Source organism: Hippopotamus amphibius, chromosome 2 (genome assembly GCF_030028045.1).
Source record: "Hippopotamus amphibius kiboko isolate mHipAmp2 chromosome 2, mHipAmp2.hap2, whole genome shotgun sequence".
Classification (NCBI taxonomy): domain Eukaryota; kingdom Metazoa; phylum Chordata; class Mammalia; order Artiodactyla; family Hippopotamidae; genus Hippopotamus; species Hippopotamus amphibius.
In genome coordinates, this window is record NC_080187.1 from 55,451,059 (window position 1) to 55,464,555 (window position 13,497).

Consider the following 13,497-nt stretch of genomic DNA (forward strand, 5'->3'; position numbering starts at 1 on the left):
GACTGGAATTCGAGGAATGTCTGTGGAACCGCTGTTACATCTTGACCCCTTGCCATCAGAGGATCAGTTTTCTTGTCCTGGGTCACTTTGGGTTTCACATCTCAGAAATCAAAGGAGAGCAAGAGGTAGCGTGTCTTCTTCCAAATCCACACCCCTGGAGTCTTAGCTTTTCCCATCTTTTTGTTTCCTTGACCTCCCCAGTCTGTTCAGTACTTAATAATAGCAGGGACACTGAATCATAACCTATCACGAGCCAGACATTTTGTCGACATTAATTTTCTAAGTAAACGTTAAAGACTGCTAATCCTCACGTCCTGCAAAAAGGTATTATTGAACCCATTTTATAGTTGAGAAACTCGAATGACTTTCCCAGTGTTTCTTACACAATTGGCAAGTGACAAAGCCAAGGTTTAAAGCGGGTCTTTCTGGATCAGAAACCATGTTTTTGTCACTGATTGTGGTGCTTTCCAGGGTGGAGAGAGACGGGCTAGGAGCCATGAAGAGAGAAGGGAGCATGGTCCCTCGTGTCTCTTCCTGTATTTGGGGGGTGGTCCCTGCCAGGTGCTGCCCCTTCCTTCCTCTTCCAGTCAGCAAACATCACCATGCTGCCTGCTGGTGCCGCCTCTTTGGCCTCAGCAAACATTTCACATCCTGGTTCTTTAACTTCCGAGCCCACTCTCCTTGGCTCGAGCTGAAACGGCTCTGGCTCATGGATTTGTCACGGTTCTTTCGGTGGAATCCTCCAAGCGGTCTTTCTTTGGTTCTGAAACAAAGTTTTACACTTGGTTCCCTTGAACCAAAGTTTCATCTCAGTTCTGCCCAGACATGCCTTCCAGTCTTCAAGCTTTGCATTCTTGATGGGTCGCTGGCTCTTCAGAGGTGAACACCATTCAGCTCCTGTACCTTCGGGGACCAGCACTGTGGCTGGTGTCTCCCTTTCCCACCTCCCTTTCTTATGGTTGCTAGGGACCCAATTGGTGTGATTAAAGAGAGTTCTGTTTGGCATATCAGAATGTAATTACCATTCAACTTCAACAGCACAAAACTCTACCCTGGCTTTTGAATAAGGGGTGTTTTACCAGATAAGCTTTCTTGCATTTCTATACTGCCATCTGAGTGGCTTTACTTAACTAGTTTTGTTCAGTTCCTCTCTTAGTCTTCACACACACACACACACACACACACACACACACACACACAAAGACACTCCCAATTTTTGCCCTTTCCTGGCTCAGAATCCACAAATACTGCACTATGTATATTTTTCAAATATGAGCTTATGTTATTCTTGAGCTTGACCCCAAACGGTTTCATTCTATCACTTTGTTACACAGTTTTCTATGAGTTTTGTCTCCGGTTTATCTTTTGTGTACATTCACAGCAGTGCTTTCTGTTTTCTGCTTTGGATTTTCAGCATTTATCAGGTCTGTTGAAATCTCTCTGTGGCTCTGAAAGAAGCAGAGAACTCAGATGATCAGACAGGGGAGGCACCCCAGGAGGGGGAGTGTGTGAGCAAAGGCCTGAAGGCAAGGCTCTCCAGTCACATGCGAGCGACTCTGTTTGCTCCATGGATGTTTATAGACTCACAGAAGGTTAGAGTGACAATAGGGCTCTGAAATCACCTAGTCCACTCCCCTCGTTTTGTAGTTGAGGTCCTTGAGGCTCAGAGAGGGGAAATGAGTTGCCTGCATCCAATCCCCAGCTGGTGGCTGGGCTGCACTAGAAGATCCTTCTCTCAATTCATGAAAGCAAATTGGCAATGCACACTTATCTGTGGGCTGCTTTTTCGAGAAAAAACAGCATCTAGAAGAGTAGAGTCCTGTGCAACAAGTGTTCATAATGCGAATGGGGTCTTGGGTTCCAGGCTGGAACGCTGGGCCCTGGCCTCTGGTGCACAGGGATGTGCTGGAGGTGGTGGGAGTCTCTGCAAACGTAGGTGTTTCTATCCCACCATGGACGCGTGGGTTGGTGGTACCTCCCCCCGCCCCGCCATTCCCCCACCCCCCGGGGCAGGCTGCAGGGGGCTCTGCTGGAAGGGGAGTGGAGCACCTGCTGTGGAAATTCACAGTTGCACCCAGCCCACCAGCACTCTGCCTGAGGCTCTAGAGGAAAGCTGGCTTTGCAGGCTGGGCCACGGCCCCGTGCATCCGCTCTGGGGACCCAGATCGGATGCACGGAATGAAGTGAGAGAGCTCTCCGCACTCTAAGCGTCATAGCGCTGAGAATCCAGAGCCCCAGTGACATCAGGGCAATGGAAGCAGGGACCCGACCTCCGGCAGCTGCCCTGGGATGAGCGTGGTGCTGTGGCAGTGTTTACGTTACGATCTTGGTCACTGTTCTGCTGGCCTCGAGCCCACGTATCCGCTGTCATGATCATTTGTTCTTGGCAGGTCACTGTCTAGATTCCAACATGAGTCCCCCACCCCATCTCTCGTTCCAGGAGCCGGGAAGGGAGAACGGATTGCTTTTCCCTCCCCATTGGCTGGTCCCCAGAAGAATCCTGGTGTTTCTCCCAGATGCTTGGTCCCAAATCCTTTGTTCTGTGCTAGAGATGCTTCCAGCTGGAGCGGCTCAGGGCAGCCCAGTGAGGACAGAGTTGTACTGGGGGTGGCGTGGGGGGTGGTCTAGGCCAGTGGACAGGCTCTGAGGTGGACGCGGGCACAGGGCCAGGAGGTTCCCTCCTACCTCCTCCCACTGCCTGTGTCTCCTTGGGAGGCCGTGGGAGAGGGATACTGACACGCAGGACTGGAAGCACAGAGGAGGGGCTCTGGGCTGTTTCTGTGATTGAGGAGAAGTGGACTCTGTTCCTTCTCGTCCCAGCCCACCCCTGCCCGGCCTGCACCAGTGATAGAAAAGGTGAGACAGTGTCAGCATAAATGCTGAGAAGCTTAAAAGCTCATCTGAATATTATTCAGTCATCAAAAAGATGAAATAATGCCATTTGCAGTAACATGGATGGACCTAGAGATTATCATACTAAGTGAAGTAAGTCTGACAAAGACAAATATCATATCACTTATATATGGAATCTGAAATACAATACAAATCAACATATCTATGAAACAAAAACAAGTCTCACTGTTATAGAAAACAGACCTGTGGTTGCCAAGGGGGAGGGGGATGTGGGAGAGATGGAGTGGGAGTTTGGGATTAGCAGAGGCAAACTATTATACGTAGGATGGATAAACTACAAGGTCCTACTGTATAGCACAGGGAACTATGTTCAATATCCTCTGATTAACCATAATGGAAAAGAATATGACAAAGAATGTATATATATGACTGAATCACTTTGCTGTACAGAAGAAATTAACACATTATAAATCAACTATGCTTTAATAAAATTTTTAAAAAATGCTCATCTGGGTACCGCTGGGACCACAGACACCATAACAGCTTTCATGACTGCCCAGAAGTCATTTCTTGAATCTCTCCTGTGTGCCAGGGGCTGTGTGAGGCCCAGGGCCACAGAGAGCAGGGCTCTAGCCCTTCAGATAGGCCTGTCCTCCTTGGGGACCACAGTCTGAGGGGAGTGACAGTGGCCAGCACATGGGCACAGGGTTGCCTGACCAGGCTTGGGTGCTCCCCTGAGGAATTTGTACACAGTGATGCCCGAGGGTCCTTCCAGCTCTGAGATCTCGGGGTTCTGTCCTGGTGCCCTCAGAGATGGGAGGGATGAGCATGAAGGTGAGCTTCAAGGCTGAGAGCAATGGGCCTCTTGGAAAGGAGAGGATTTGGCCAGTATTTGGGGACACCCTGAGCAGAAAGTTTTTGCTGAGGTGGAAGAGAATTTGTGTCAAGAGGCAACAGACTGTGATTTTGCAGAAGAAGCTGTCAGGTTGGGAATGATTTGCAGGGGGCTGCCCATTGTGGTGTGAGGGGCTTCCAAGGGCTCTGAGTTCACTTGATTCTGCTGGGATTAATCAGACAGCAAGAGTGGGCTGGAGAGAGAGGCGGGAGCCAAGGAGGGAGGCAGGGAGGACTCCGATGGGTGAGGCCGTGAGGCCGTGAGGAAGGAGGTAGACACGTGACATGACGTGGGAATCACCTGGATGAGGATGAGGGGCAGAGGAAAGGAAGGAGTCCAAGAAAGCTCCAGATTGTTAGTATGGATTCCTGAGAAAATGACCAAAAGTCAGATCCCAAGAGTGCATCCCCCATGGGCAGCACTGGTGTGAAGAAGCACTTGATCGTCAGAGCTCCAGGCAGCCTGGTCCCATGAGACTCAGAGTGGCCACTTTCCAGGCTCTCTGAGTGGGCCAGCCAATACCAGCCGAGAACATGACCAAGGCTTGGAAATCAGCACCTCCCTTTACCATCCACCCCAGCTTCTTCCCAGTCAATCTCTAGGAAAGGCCCTCACGTGAACCACTTAGTTGTACCTTTAAAACTCTACCTACATGCCAGATGTTTTTAGGATCTGGCTCTCCCTGAATTGGCAGAGTGATTTCAGATGCAGCTTAGAATAACCATCCTCAGTCATCTCAGAGAGTTCTGATGGAGCATTGTGAAAAGTGGGGTACAGATGGTCAGGGATGGCCTTGCCACTCAAAGGTTCCCAAGCCTGTTTATATCCACTATGTCACTGAATTCGCTTACTCCTCACTACAAATGCCTGAGGAAGGAATTTTTACTTAGATTTTATAGAACCCAGACCTGAACCCAAGATCTTCCATATCCATCCTCAAACCCCACCTTCCAAATGATCTCCACCACCTTGATGCCTCACCATCAGGGTCAGTCCACTGGATAGCATCCTTTCTTTGCCAGAATTACTCCTGGGAAGGTCCATATCTTGGGTCACACCCACATCAGAGCGAATAGAACAAATGGAGGGTGTGGTCCACGGCGTCCTTGACCTGCTTGGTTCCTGGAGCGCTGGGTTTCCCATGAGCAGGGCTGGAGGGAGCAGAAAAGAGTGGAAAGGGGTGGAGTGGGCTGGGGGAAGGGGGAGAGTCATAGCCCAGTGACAGCCCATGACGTGCAGAGATCCAGAAACCGCTCTCAGCTCCCTTTTCTGCAGCCTTGACCTCGCCAGGAGATTGCTGGGTTGGGCGTTGTAAAGCTCATTGCTTCTGTACTCTGTCTTTCTCTACTGTATAATCTTAGGCATGTTCCCAACAGGTGCTGTGTCTCAATCCTGTCGTCTGAAAACCAAGGTGGATGTGGCCAGTCTTACTTTGCTTTTCTTCCTAGAAAAGAGGAAGATGACTACAAACCCCAGTCCTCCTTAAATGATTTGTGTAACTCACAAGTCATTGTGTAATGATTTGTACATTTTTCAATTGTTGATTACTTTTTTCCCTGTGCACATGCCATTGAACTCTTAAACAGCTGTCAACTTTGGTTAGGGTCTGAGGACAGTGCCAACTTTGGGAATGTATCAGTACATCTTGATCTTGGCTGCCTGGCTGTTTTGTGTGTATTAACACCCTCTGATCTCATATACTCATTCATTCATCAAATATTTATTGTGCAAGACATGACTGCTATGCTGTGAGTAGACATATTTTGGTTTCCTAGGGCTACCATAACAAAGCACCACAACCTGGGTGGCTTAAAACAACAGAAATTTATTCTCTCACAGTTCTGGAGGCTGGAAGTCTGAAATCAAGGTGTCCACAGGGCTATACTCCCTCTAAAAGATCTAGGGGAGGATCCTTTTTGGCCTCTTTCTAACTTCCGATGTTGCCAGCCATCCTTGGCGTTCCTTGGCCTGTAGACACGTCACTCCAATCTCAGCCTCCGTGGCCACCTGGCCTTCTGCCCAGGCATTTGTCTGTGCTTTCTTTTCTTATAAGGATGCCAGTCATTGGGTTAGGACCCACCCTATTCCAATCTGACTTCATCTTAACTAATTACATCTGCAAAGAAAGTTGTATTCTGAGGTCCAGGTGGACATGAACTTGGTGCAGATACACTTCCACCCAGTGCAATACAGTTTGGGCATTTTCCTTGGTCCTCTTTTCTCTCACCAAGCATCCAGAACAGGGAGCTTAAAGTCTGCATCGTCACAACCAATGCGGGGATGTCTAGGATGTGGTTCTGTCTCAGGGAGCTGGCTATTTTGTTAGGAAAAAGAAAACATGTACACCTGTGACTGCAGGACAAGGCAGTGTGAGATAAACATCAGATGGCACCAAGGATGTGCAATCAAACAGACCATGCCCACCTGCAGCAGGAATGATGGATCAGAGAAGGTTTGACCAAGAAGGTGGCAGGGAGCAGCCTTAGGGGGGCAGGTAGCAATGGGAGATTGGCAGGGAGGCCCCTTGGCTCGCCAGCCTGGGAATAGCAGGCTGCCATGCGGGAAGGTTCGGGTGCATTCTGAGAATGGCAGGAGGTCTAGCATGAGTGAGGCAAGATGAATAGGGCCAGGCAGACCTGAGCTGAAACCATGACTTCCTCACTCACTAGCCGGCTGTGTGGTCTTGACACCCAGCGTGTGGGGATTGAATCAGATCACATAGCCTGGAATCTCTGCCGTGATGCTGGAGCCTTGCCCTGGAAGGAAGCCCCACTAAGGGGCAATTAGAAACCCCTTCTTCCATCCAAGTGCTCAAGCCTGTAACCTGATCCTGGCCGCCACCCCTGCTTTCACCTAGTTTAGCCAAGGTCTGTCTCTTCTACTTCGTAAGAGCCACTCACATCCCTCCCCACAGCCACTTCCCTAATGCAGGGCTCCGCCACCTCTCACCTGGGGTGCAGCCTCCTCCTTGATCTCTCTGCCTCTGATTTCCCTCTGTTCCAATCCCTTTTCAAACACTGCCACCTGAGGGGTCTTCCTTGTGTGCAGATCTGACCACACTCTTCTCTCAGGCCCCTCCTGTGGCTTCTGGTGCCCTCAGGGTCAAGTTCAATACTTACACCAGGCCTCCGGACCCTCCACTTTCTCACCCTTCTTATCCCATCATGTGATGCCCCCACCCCCAGCTTATAATCCCATCGTGTCTCACAGATCTCTTTCTTATCTTTAAGCTCTTATAGGGATTGTTCCCTCTGCCTGGAACTTTCCCCTTTCACTGTCTTAGTTAGTTAAGGCTGCTATAACAATACCACAGACTGGGTGGCTTAAACAGCATTCCTTTCTCATAGTTCTGGAGGCTGAAAGTCTGAGATCAGGGCTGGGTTCAGATGAGAGCCTTCATCCTGGTTTGCAGACGGCTGCCTTCTTGCCATGTCCTCCTATGGCAGAGAAAGCATGCTCGCCAGTGCCAGCGTGAGGAAAGGAGGGAGAGTGTTCTCTGGGGTCTCTTCCTATGAGGGCACTAATCCCATCATGGGGGCCCCACCTTTATGACCTCATCTAAACCTAATTATCTCCCAAAAAGGCCCCTCCTCCAAATAGCATCACACTGCAGGTTAGGGCTTCAACATACACATTTGGTGTTGGGTGGGGGGAGCCACAGACATTGAGTCCATAACATACTCCCACTCCTCCCTTTACTTAGCCACCTGCTGTTCCTCCTTGAGATTTCACTTTGGATGTTACTTCTTCCAGGAAGCTTTCCCTGATTCCCACCTCCCCAATGCAAACACACACACACACACACACACACACAGCTGGACTAGGTGGAGCCCTGTGTGCGCCCAAAGCGTAATGCTGACCTCTTTTTAGGAGGGAGTTTCCTCTGCAGGTGACCTACTCCAGAAAGCCATTCTTCTAATCTTAGTGCTGTTTGTAACCCTTTCAGGACCACCAGGCCCCAAAGGTGATCAGGGGGATGAAGGGAAAGAAGGCAAGCCTGGAATCCCTGGATTACCTGGACTTCGAGGTAATGGGGAGGCCCCTGGGAGGGACCTGGACATACCAGAAGGGAAGGGGCTCCTCCATCCATCCCTGACCCTTTATTTTCTCGTTGATATCGGTGATGGGGTTCCTGTGACAGTGACCAGTCAACTCAGCTTCAGATGCCCTGTTCTGTTAAAAGACTAAGAGGTTGTTGGTGTAACAACAAGATGGAGCATATCTTTTTCCATAGGAAGTACCAGGATCTGAAGGGGAAGGTTGCATGTGAGGCTCACAGCTCCCTGAAGCCACTTCCCACCCCAGGAGTCTGGGTCCCTGCGACCAGGGCCATCAGAAGGAATTGAGGGTGTCCCCTGATCCAACCCATCAAGTATGCTGTGTCCCCTCGGTGTTTCCTGAATCCCCAGCACCTGGCCTCCCACATCCTGTGGAAACTGCCCCAGTCAGTAGATACCTGCCTTCTCCTGCCCTCTCCATCCTGCTACATGCACTAGTGACAACCCAGAAGGTCCAGTAGCTGACAGGGAGGGTCCTTTGGGGCCTTCTGGAAAGAGTATGTTCCTCTTAGATGCCTCATCTCAGAAGTTCCTGTACCGTTACTTTATCAAACTTTGCATCCCAGCCTGTCCATTCCTGGGCCTCTGCTGTGAGCAACATTTTTCTAGGAGAGTGTGGAGTCTTATAAGTGATGTAAAAAAAAAGGAGGTTTATCAGGGGAAAGGTATCTGCTTATTTATGTCAGGAATTATACCTCCAAACTACCCCCTTCCTAAATCTCTAAGGAGACTGAGAACAGGAGAGGAGGCAGAGGCTGGCGGAGGCAGAACCTGCAGCCTGGCCTCCACTCCTGGCCTCCACCTCTCAGCGCAGCTCCCTCAACTCAGAATCAGGGATGCCCAGGGGCCCCCAGTGCTGTGAAACCTCTTTTTCTGCCTTAGTCAACGACGGAATGGGGGACCCCTGGGCACATCCTGCATGAGATTCAGAATTCCAGGGCAGGAGGGCTGTTGGGCTGCAGGACTGTTGTGTTAGAAAGAAAGACAAAGAAATCAAGCCCTTCTCTGAGGTCCTGCCACCCTCTTGGGGCCCCCATCCTCTTCCAGTCATTTGATGTTTGCCAAAGAGGAATCACAAGTGAGAGACAGATTTCTCCATGTCACGGAAAAAGGCCGAAGAAAACCAACTAACATCCAAAACAGGAAAGTACAATTAATTAGTTAATTAGAGTGCCCTGCTTTGCAGAGATAACTGCACACTTGGGTCAGGTGTCTGGGGACCAAGGCCTCACTGGGCGAAAACATTGGTTGACTCCCTCTCTCCATGGTGATATGCAGGCAGTGCCACAGGGCCTCATGGCCAGGAGCCCTGGGGCCTGATCTGACAGCAGCCTGTCCACCCCAGTTACTGAGCTTGTGGACTTCTCCCCCCGTCTTTAGCCTATCATCCCCTTCTCTACACTTCCCTGTGTTAACCACAAGAAAGGGACCTTTCTGGTTTTTTCTTACATGGGATGGGGAGTGATTTCATCTTCCTCCTACCCTAAGTACCAGTAAGCCCTTTTCATCCAGAGTGAGATGAAGCTGACCAATCAGAGCTAGAATCCTGCCTCCAACACTCTCTGCTGTGTGACCATGGGCAGGTTACCTAACCTCTCTGGGCCTCAGTTGCCTCATTGGTAACACAGGTGAAATAATACCTCAATTTATGGGGAGGATTAAATAAGATACTTAATGAAAAGCATCCAGGACAGTGCCTGGCACATTAAAAAGGCTCAAAAAAATTTTTGCAAGTCTAAATCTCTAGCATAGCTAGAGGTAAAGAGACCTCTCTCGAATGAGGTTGGTATCTCCACCATCATTCACAATAGAATTGGGCCTTTTGGGGGAGGGGTCCAGCCTCACTGGATAAAAGATGCTGACAGAGAAGATTTGTGCTGACCTTTTGGACACTGTCTTTGCAGCATCTTTGAGAAGAAGAATCAGGAAGCAGAGACAGCAGGAGGATACATGGTTGAAGTCTGTGGCTGAGCCAGACAATGGCCTCTGCCAGCTCTTCCAGTTCTGAGTCTGAGGCTCCAAAACTTTGTCTCCCCAGGTCTGCCAGGGGAGAGAGGAACCCCAGGACTGCCTGGTCCCAAGGGCGACGAAGGGAAACTGGGAGCCACGGGACCAATGGGCATGCGTGGGTTCAAAGGTAACAATGCATCTCAGAGCCCCTGAATACCAACGTGGGCACTGAAATGTGGACTGGGTTCAAATTCTGATTCTTCCACTGACTGGCTGAGTGACTTTGAGCAAATCACTTAATCTCATTAAGCATCAGTTTCCTCCCCTCCTCTCTCTTCTCTCTTCTCTTCTCCTCTCCTCTCCTCTACTCTTTTTCTCTTCTCTTCTCTTCTCTTTTCTCTTCTCTTTGGCTGAGCCAGGTGGCATGTGGGATCTTAGTTCCCTGACCAAGGATGGAACCCACGCCCCCTGCAGTGGAAGCACGGCATTGTGACCACTGGACCTCCCAGGGAATTCCCATTAAGTATCAGTTTCTTCATCCCCAAACCAGAAATCCTCGTGATACCATATTTCACACGACTCTCATGAGGATTACATGGAATGTACATGAGTGAAAACATGGTAAACTGTAAAGCATAGTAGAAATGCAAAGGAGTGTTACTACTGGTTGCAGCTCAGTGATGTAACCAGAGGGAGCCAGGCCAGGAGAGCAGGCTTGCAGGAGAAACCCAGAAGCTACAGACCCAGGATAGCCCCCTACCCCCAGTACTGCCAGATTCCTCACAGTTCTTCATATTCTTTTTATTCCCCAAATATTTAAAATTTTAATCAATTCCCAGATTTCCATTGCCAATAGTGTTCCTTCTGACTTTTTCCCCTTCACATTAATAATCACCCTGCTCATTTTCAGGGGAGGCCACTTCATAGTCGGTCCCCATCTTTCCATGTTCATTTCAAGAGTGTCCAGACCTCTTAGCACCATTGCAGAAGAAGCAGAGGAAATCTGACACTCTTTCCCCAGGCTCTGTCTTCTCACTTGTGAAAGTGAGAGCTAAGAAAAAAGTACAATTAATTATTCCTTACCCACATCTAGAATGACCTCTTAATCTTGGATCACTGGGAACTTTTATTCTACTTTCTGGTTGGTGATTAAACAGACTGAGATTTTCCTTCCTTTTATGATCCACATTTTTTAAAAATTATTTTTAAATACATTACAAAAGCAGCACATGCTTATTGAAAACAGTTTAACAATATAGAAATGTATAAAGTATAAAGTAAAAAATGAGTGCTCTCCCCCTAGGTCTCTTAAGTGCTTACTCTTCAGAATAACTACTGTAAACACTTTGGAGCACATCCTGCCAGACCTTTCTCCAAGCACATTCATATTTATATATATGGTTGCCTTTGTTTTTTTCAAAACTTGGATCACATGAGACATCCTCCCCTGGAACTTGCTGGCTTGCTTTTTTCATGAGAGAATATGCCATAAGCTTTTGATTTGCAGACCTCTTTCTAGAGGCGCTTGGATGGAATTCCCTGGTCATTTTAAAGTCCTCTTGAGTGGTGTCAGGACCTTTCCACTTCTTTGTAGAGGGAGATGCTAGATGAGAAAAGGAGTCTGTTCTTTTAACCATATCCTGGGAAGGAAATTCCACAATTCCCTGGAAACTCTCCCTCATGCTCTGTAGCCTCCTGCACTGATAAATCTGCCTGACACAGAACCTATGTCTCTCCCTTTGTAACTGAAGGCCCTCCCTCCTTCCTTTTCTCTCTCTATGCTTAGAGAGCCACCTTGGATTTGCACTTCTGAAACTTTGGCTATTTAATAAGAATATCTTTGCTTTGTCTCCTGCCTGCAGGATACCACATACTCCTTTAGTCTGTGCTGCAAAGCTCCTCTGTGCTTTAATTAAGAGGGAACGAAAATTCTCGGCTTGGTGCCCATCCACCCTGCTTACAAGGGGGACCAGAACAGGCAGCATAATTGGCCCAAACTCTTACCCTTCCTGCCATTCATGCTCTCCAGGGCTGCAGGCTCCTCCCTGAGGATTTCTCTGGTTTGGGGTTAATGTCTCCTGCAGATAAGACGTTATTCACAATTAGGATTTATTTCCATTTCTAATGCCTGTTTTCCTCCTCTGTTGCAGGTGACCGAGGCCCAAAAGGAGAAAAAGGAGAGAAAGGAGACAGAACAGGGGATACCAGTAAGGAAATTCTGTTGGGGTCACTGGATTCTGTGTCAGCACAGGTGTAGCTGTTGCCCAGGCAGCCCAAGTTTTGGGGTCTGGACGCTGGAGCTATAGGCTGGGGCTCCAGTGTCAAAGGAGCTCCCTACCTGCTCCAGGGCTTAGCTGGTCCAACAAGAGAGAATTATACCCCAGGGGCACAGGCCATGTTTCCAGACGTGGTATAAGCCCAGTGGTTGTGTGGGAGGGCCCAGAGGCAGACTGCCTGGGCTCCTTTCTGGCCGCCTCACTATGTAATGTGTGCCTCTGTTTTCTCATCTACAGAATAGGGAGAAGCAGCGTTCTTACATCATAGAGTCATTGTGAGAGTTGAATGAGTCAGTCCATGTAACAGGTGGTTAGGACACATGGTTAGGACTCAGTAAGTGTTTATTGTTATTATCCTTTGTAATACACAAATTCAGACAGACTTTCTCAAATCATTGGAGACACTTGCTAAAATTCAGTTACGGACCTTGTTAAAATGCACAGCCTCTCTGGACATTTTACATGGGGAAATGTGTAGAGGCAAAGCAGAATCCTGTTTGTTTTCCTCCTCTGCCATGAACTGAGCAGTGATGCTGGAAATCTCATTATTCAGCAGACCACCGAGTCCAGGAACAGGCGTCTTTCCAACAAGGGTCCTTCCTAACATGTTTACAAGGGAAGCCAGCTTATCTAGTTATGACACTCTTTTCCAGGGCTTATTTCCCCCACAAAGGGCTACATGTAGAACCTTGGAGAGATTGCCAGAAAAGAGCAAGGCTCCCAGCCAAGTTTCAGTGAATAGAGTCTCCTAGCCAAGTTTCAAAAAATTACTACCATATAGTATTTGTTGGGCTCTGAAATGCTGCCATCTGGGTAAAGACTCAAGCAGTTTACTCTCTTCTAGGGCATCTGGGCCCCGGCGTGGGCTCTCTAGGAAGCCTGGACCTGGGGAAATGGATAGATTCCATGGCAGATGCACACTTTGGACCCAGATTGAGGGTTTCCTGAAGGCTGATCTTCGGTTTCAGTGGGTCCTTAAAATGACACTTCCATCCCAGCCATGTAGGACCAAGAGACCTTGCTCTTGAACAGTTCCCTTCTGCAAGGTTCCTGAAGCTTTACGTTGCCCTCTACTTCCTCTGCCCTTCCTTTCCCAGGGCAGTGACTAAGAGTCAAACAGGAACAGTGTACGTGACAGCTCTTTGTCGCTCTAAAGTCTTGGGTGTACCTGAGAGATGCCTGTGTCTAGCCCGGACTCCACACACCCACCATACCTTAAATGTTGTAATCCACAGAATAATCTGTGTGCTTTGCGGTCTTTCTAGCATGATCTAGAGCCCCTTTCAAGGACTGCCAAGGGCCTAACTGGGAGCATCCCAGCTAGATGAGATGTGTTGGACCCTGCAGGAGCGAAAAGAAAATTTTGAAGGCAAGGAAAGGGAGTCTAGATCTGATCTAGGACGTCTACGACAGATCTGAGTCACACTTATCTAAGGGTTGAGCACTGGTACTGTGTCTCTTGAGG

At 48.8% G+C, this 13,497-nt stretch overlaps 1 protein-coding gene across 3 annotated transcripts in view; it reads left to right on the forward strand.

The window, feature by feature from the left end:
* SCARA5 (scavenger receptor class A member 5) overlaps positions 1–13,497 on the forward strand; it is a 117,472-nt gene that overhangs the window by 69,102 nt on the left and 34,873 nt on the right. For 2 of the 3 annotated variants that reach the window (XM_057725248.1, XM_057725249.1), the window contains exons 5-7: positions 7,695–7,775; positions 9,845–9,943; positions 11,907–11,963. In XM_057725248.1, the coding sequence (XP_057581231.1) occupies positions 7,695–7,775; positions 9,845–9,943; positions 11,907–11,963 (237 nt within the window). Of the gene's footprint in view, positions 1–7,694; positions 7,776–9,844; positions 9,944–11,906; positions 11,964–12,876; positions 13,001–13,497 lie in introns of those variants that run through there. The other variant, XM_057725251.1, reaches the window with a different exon arrangement.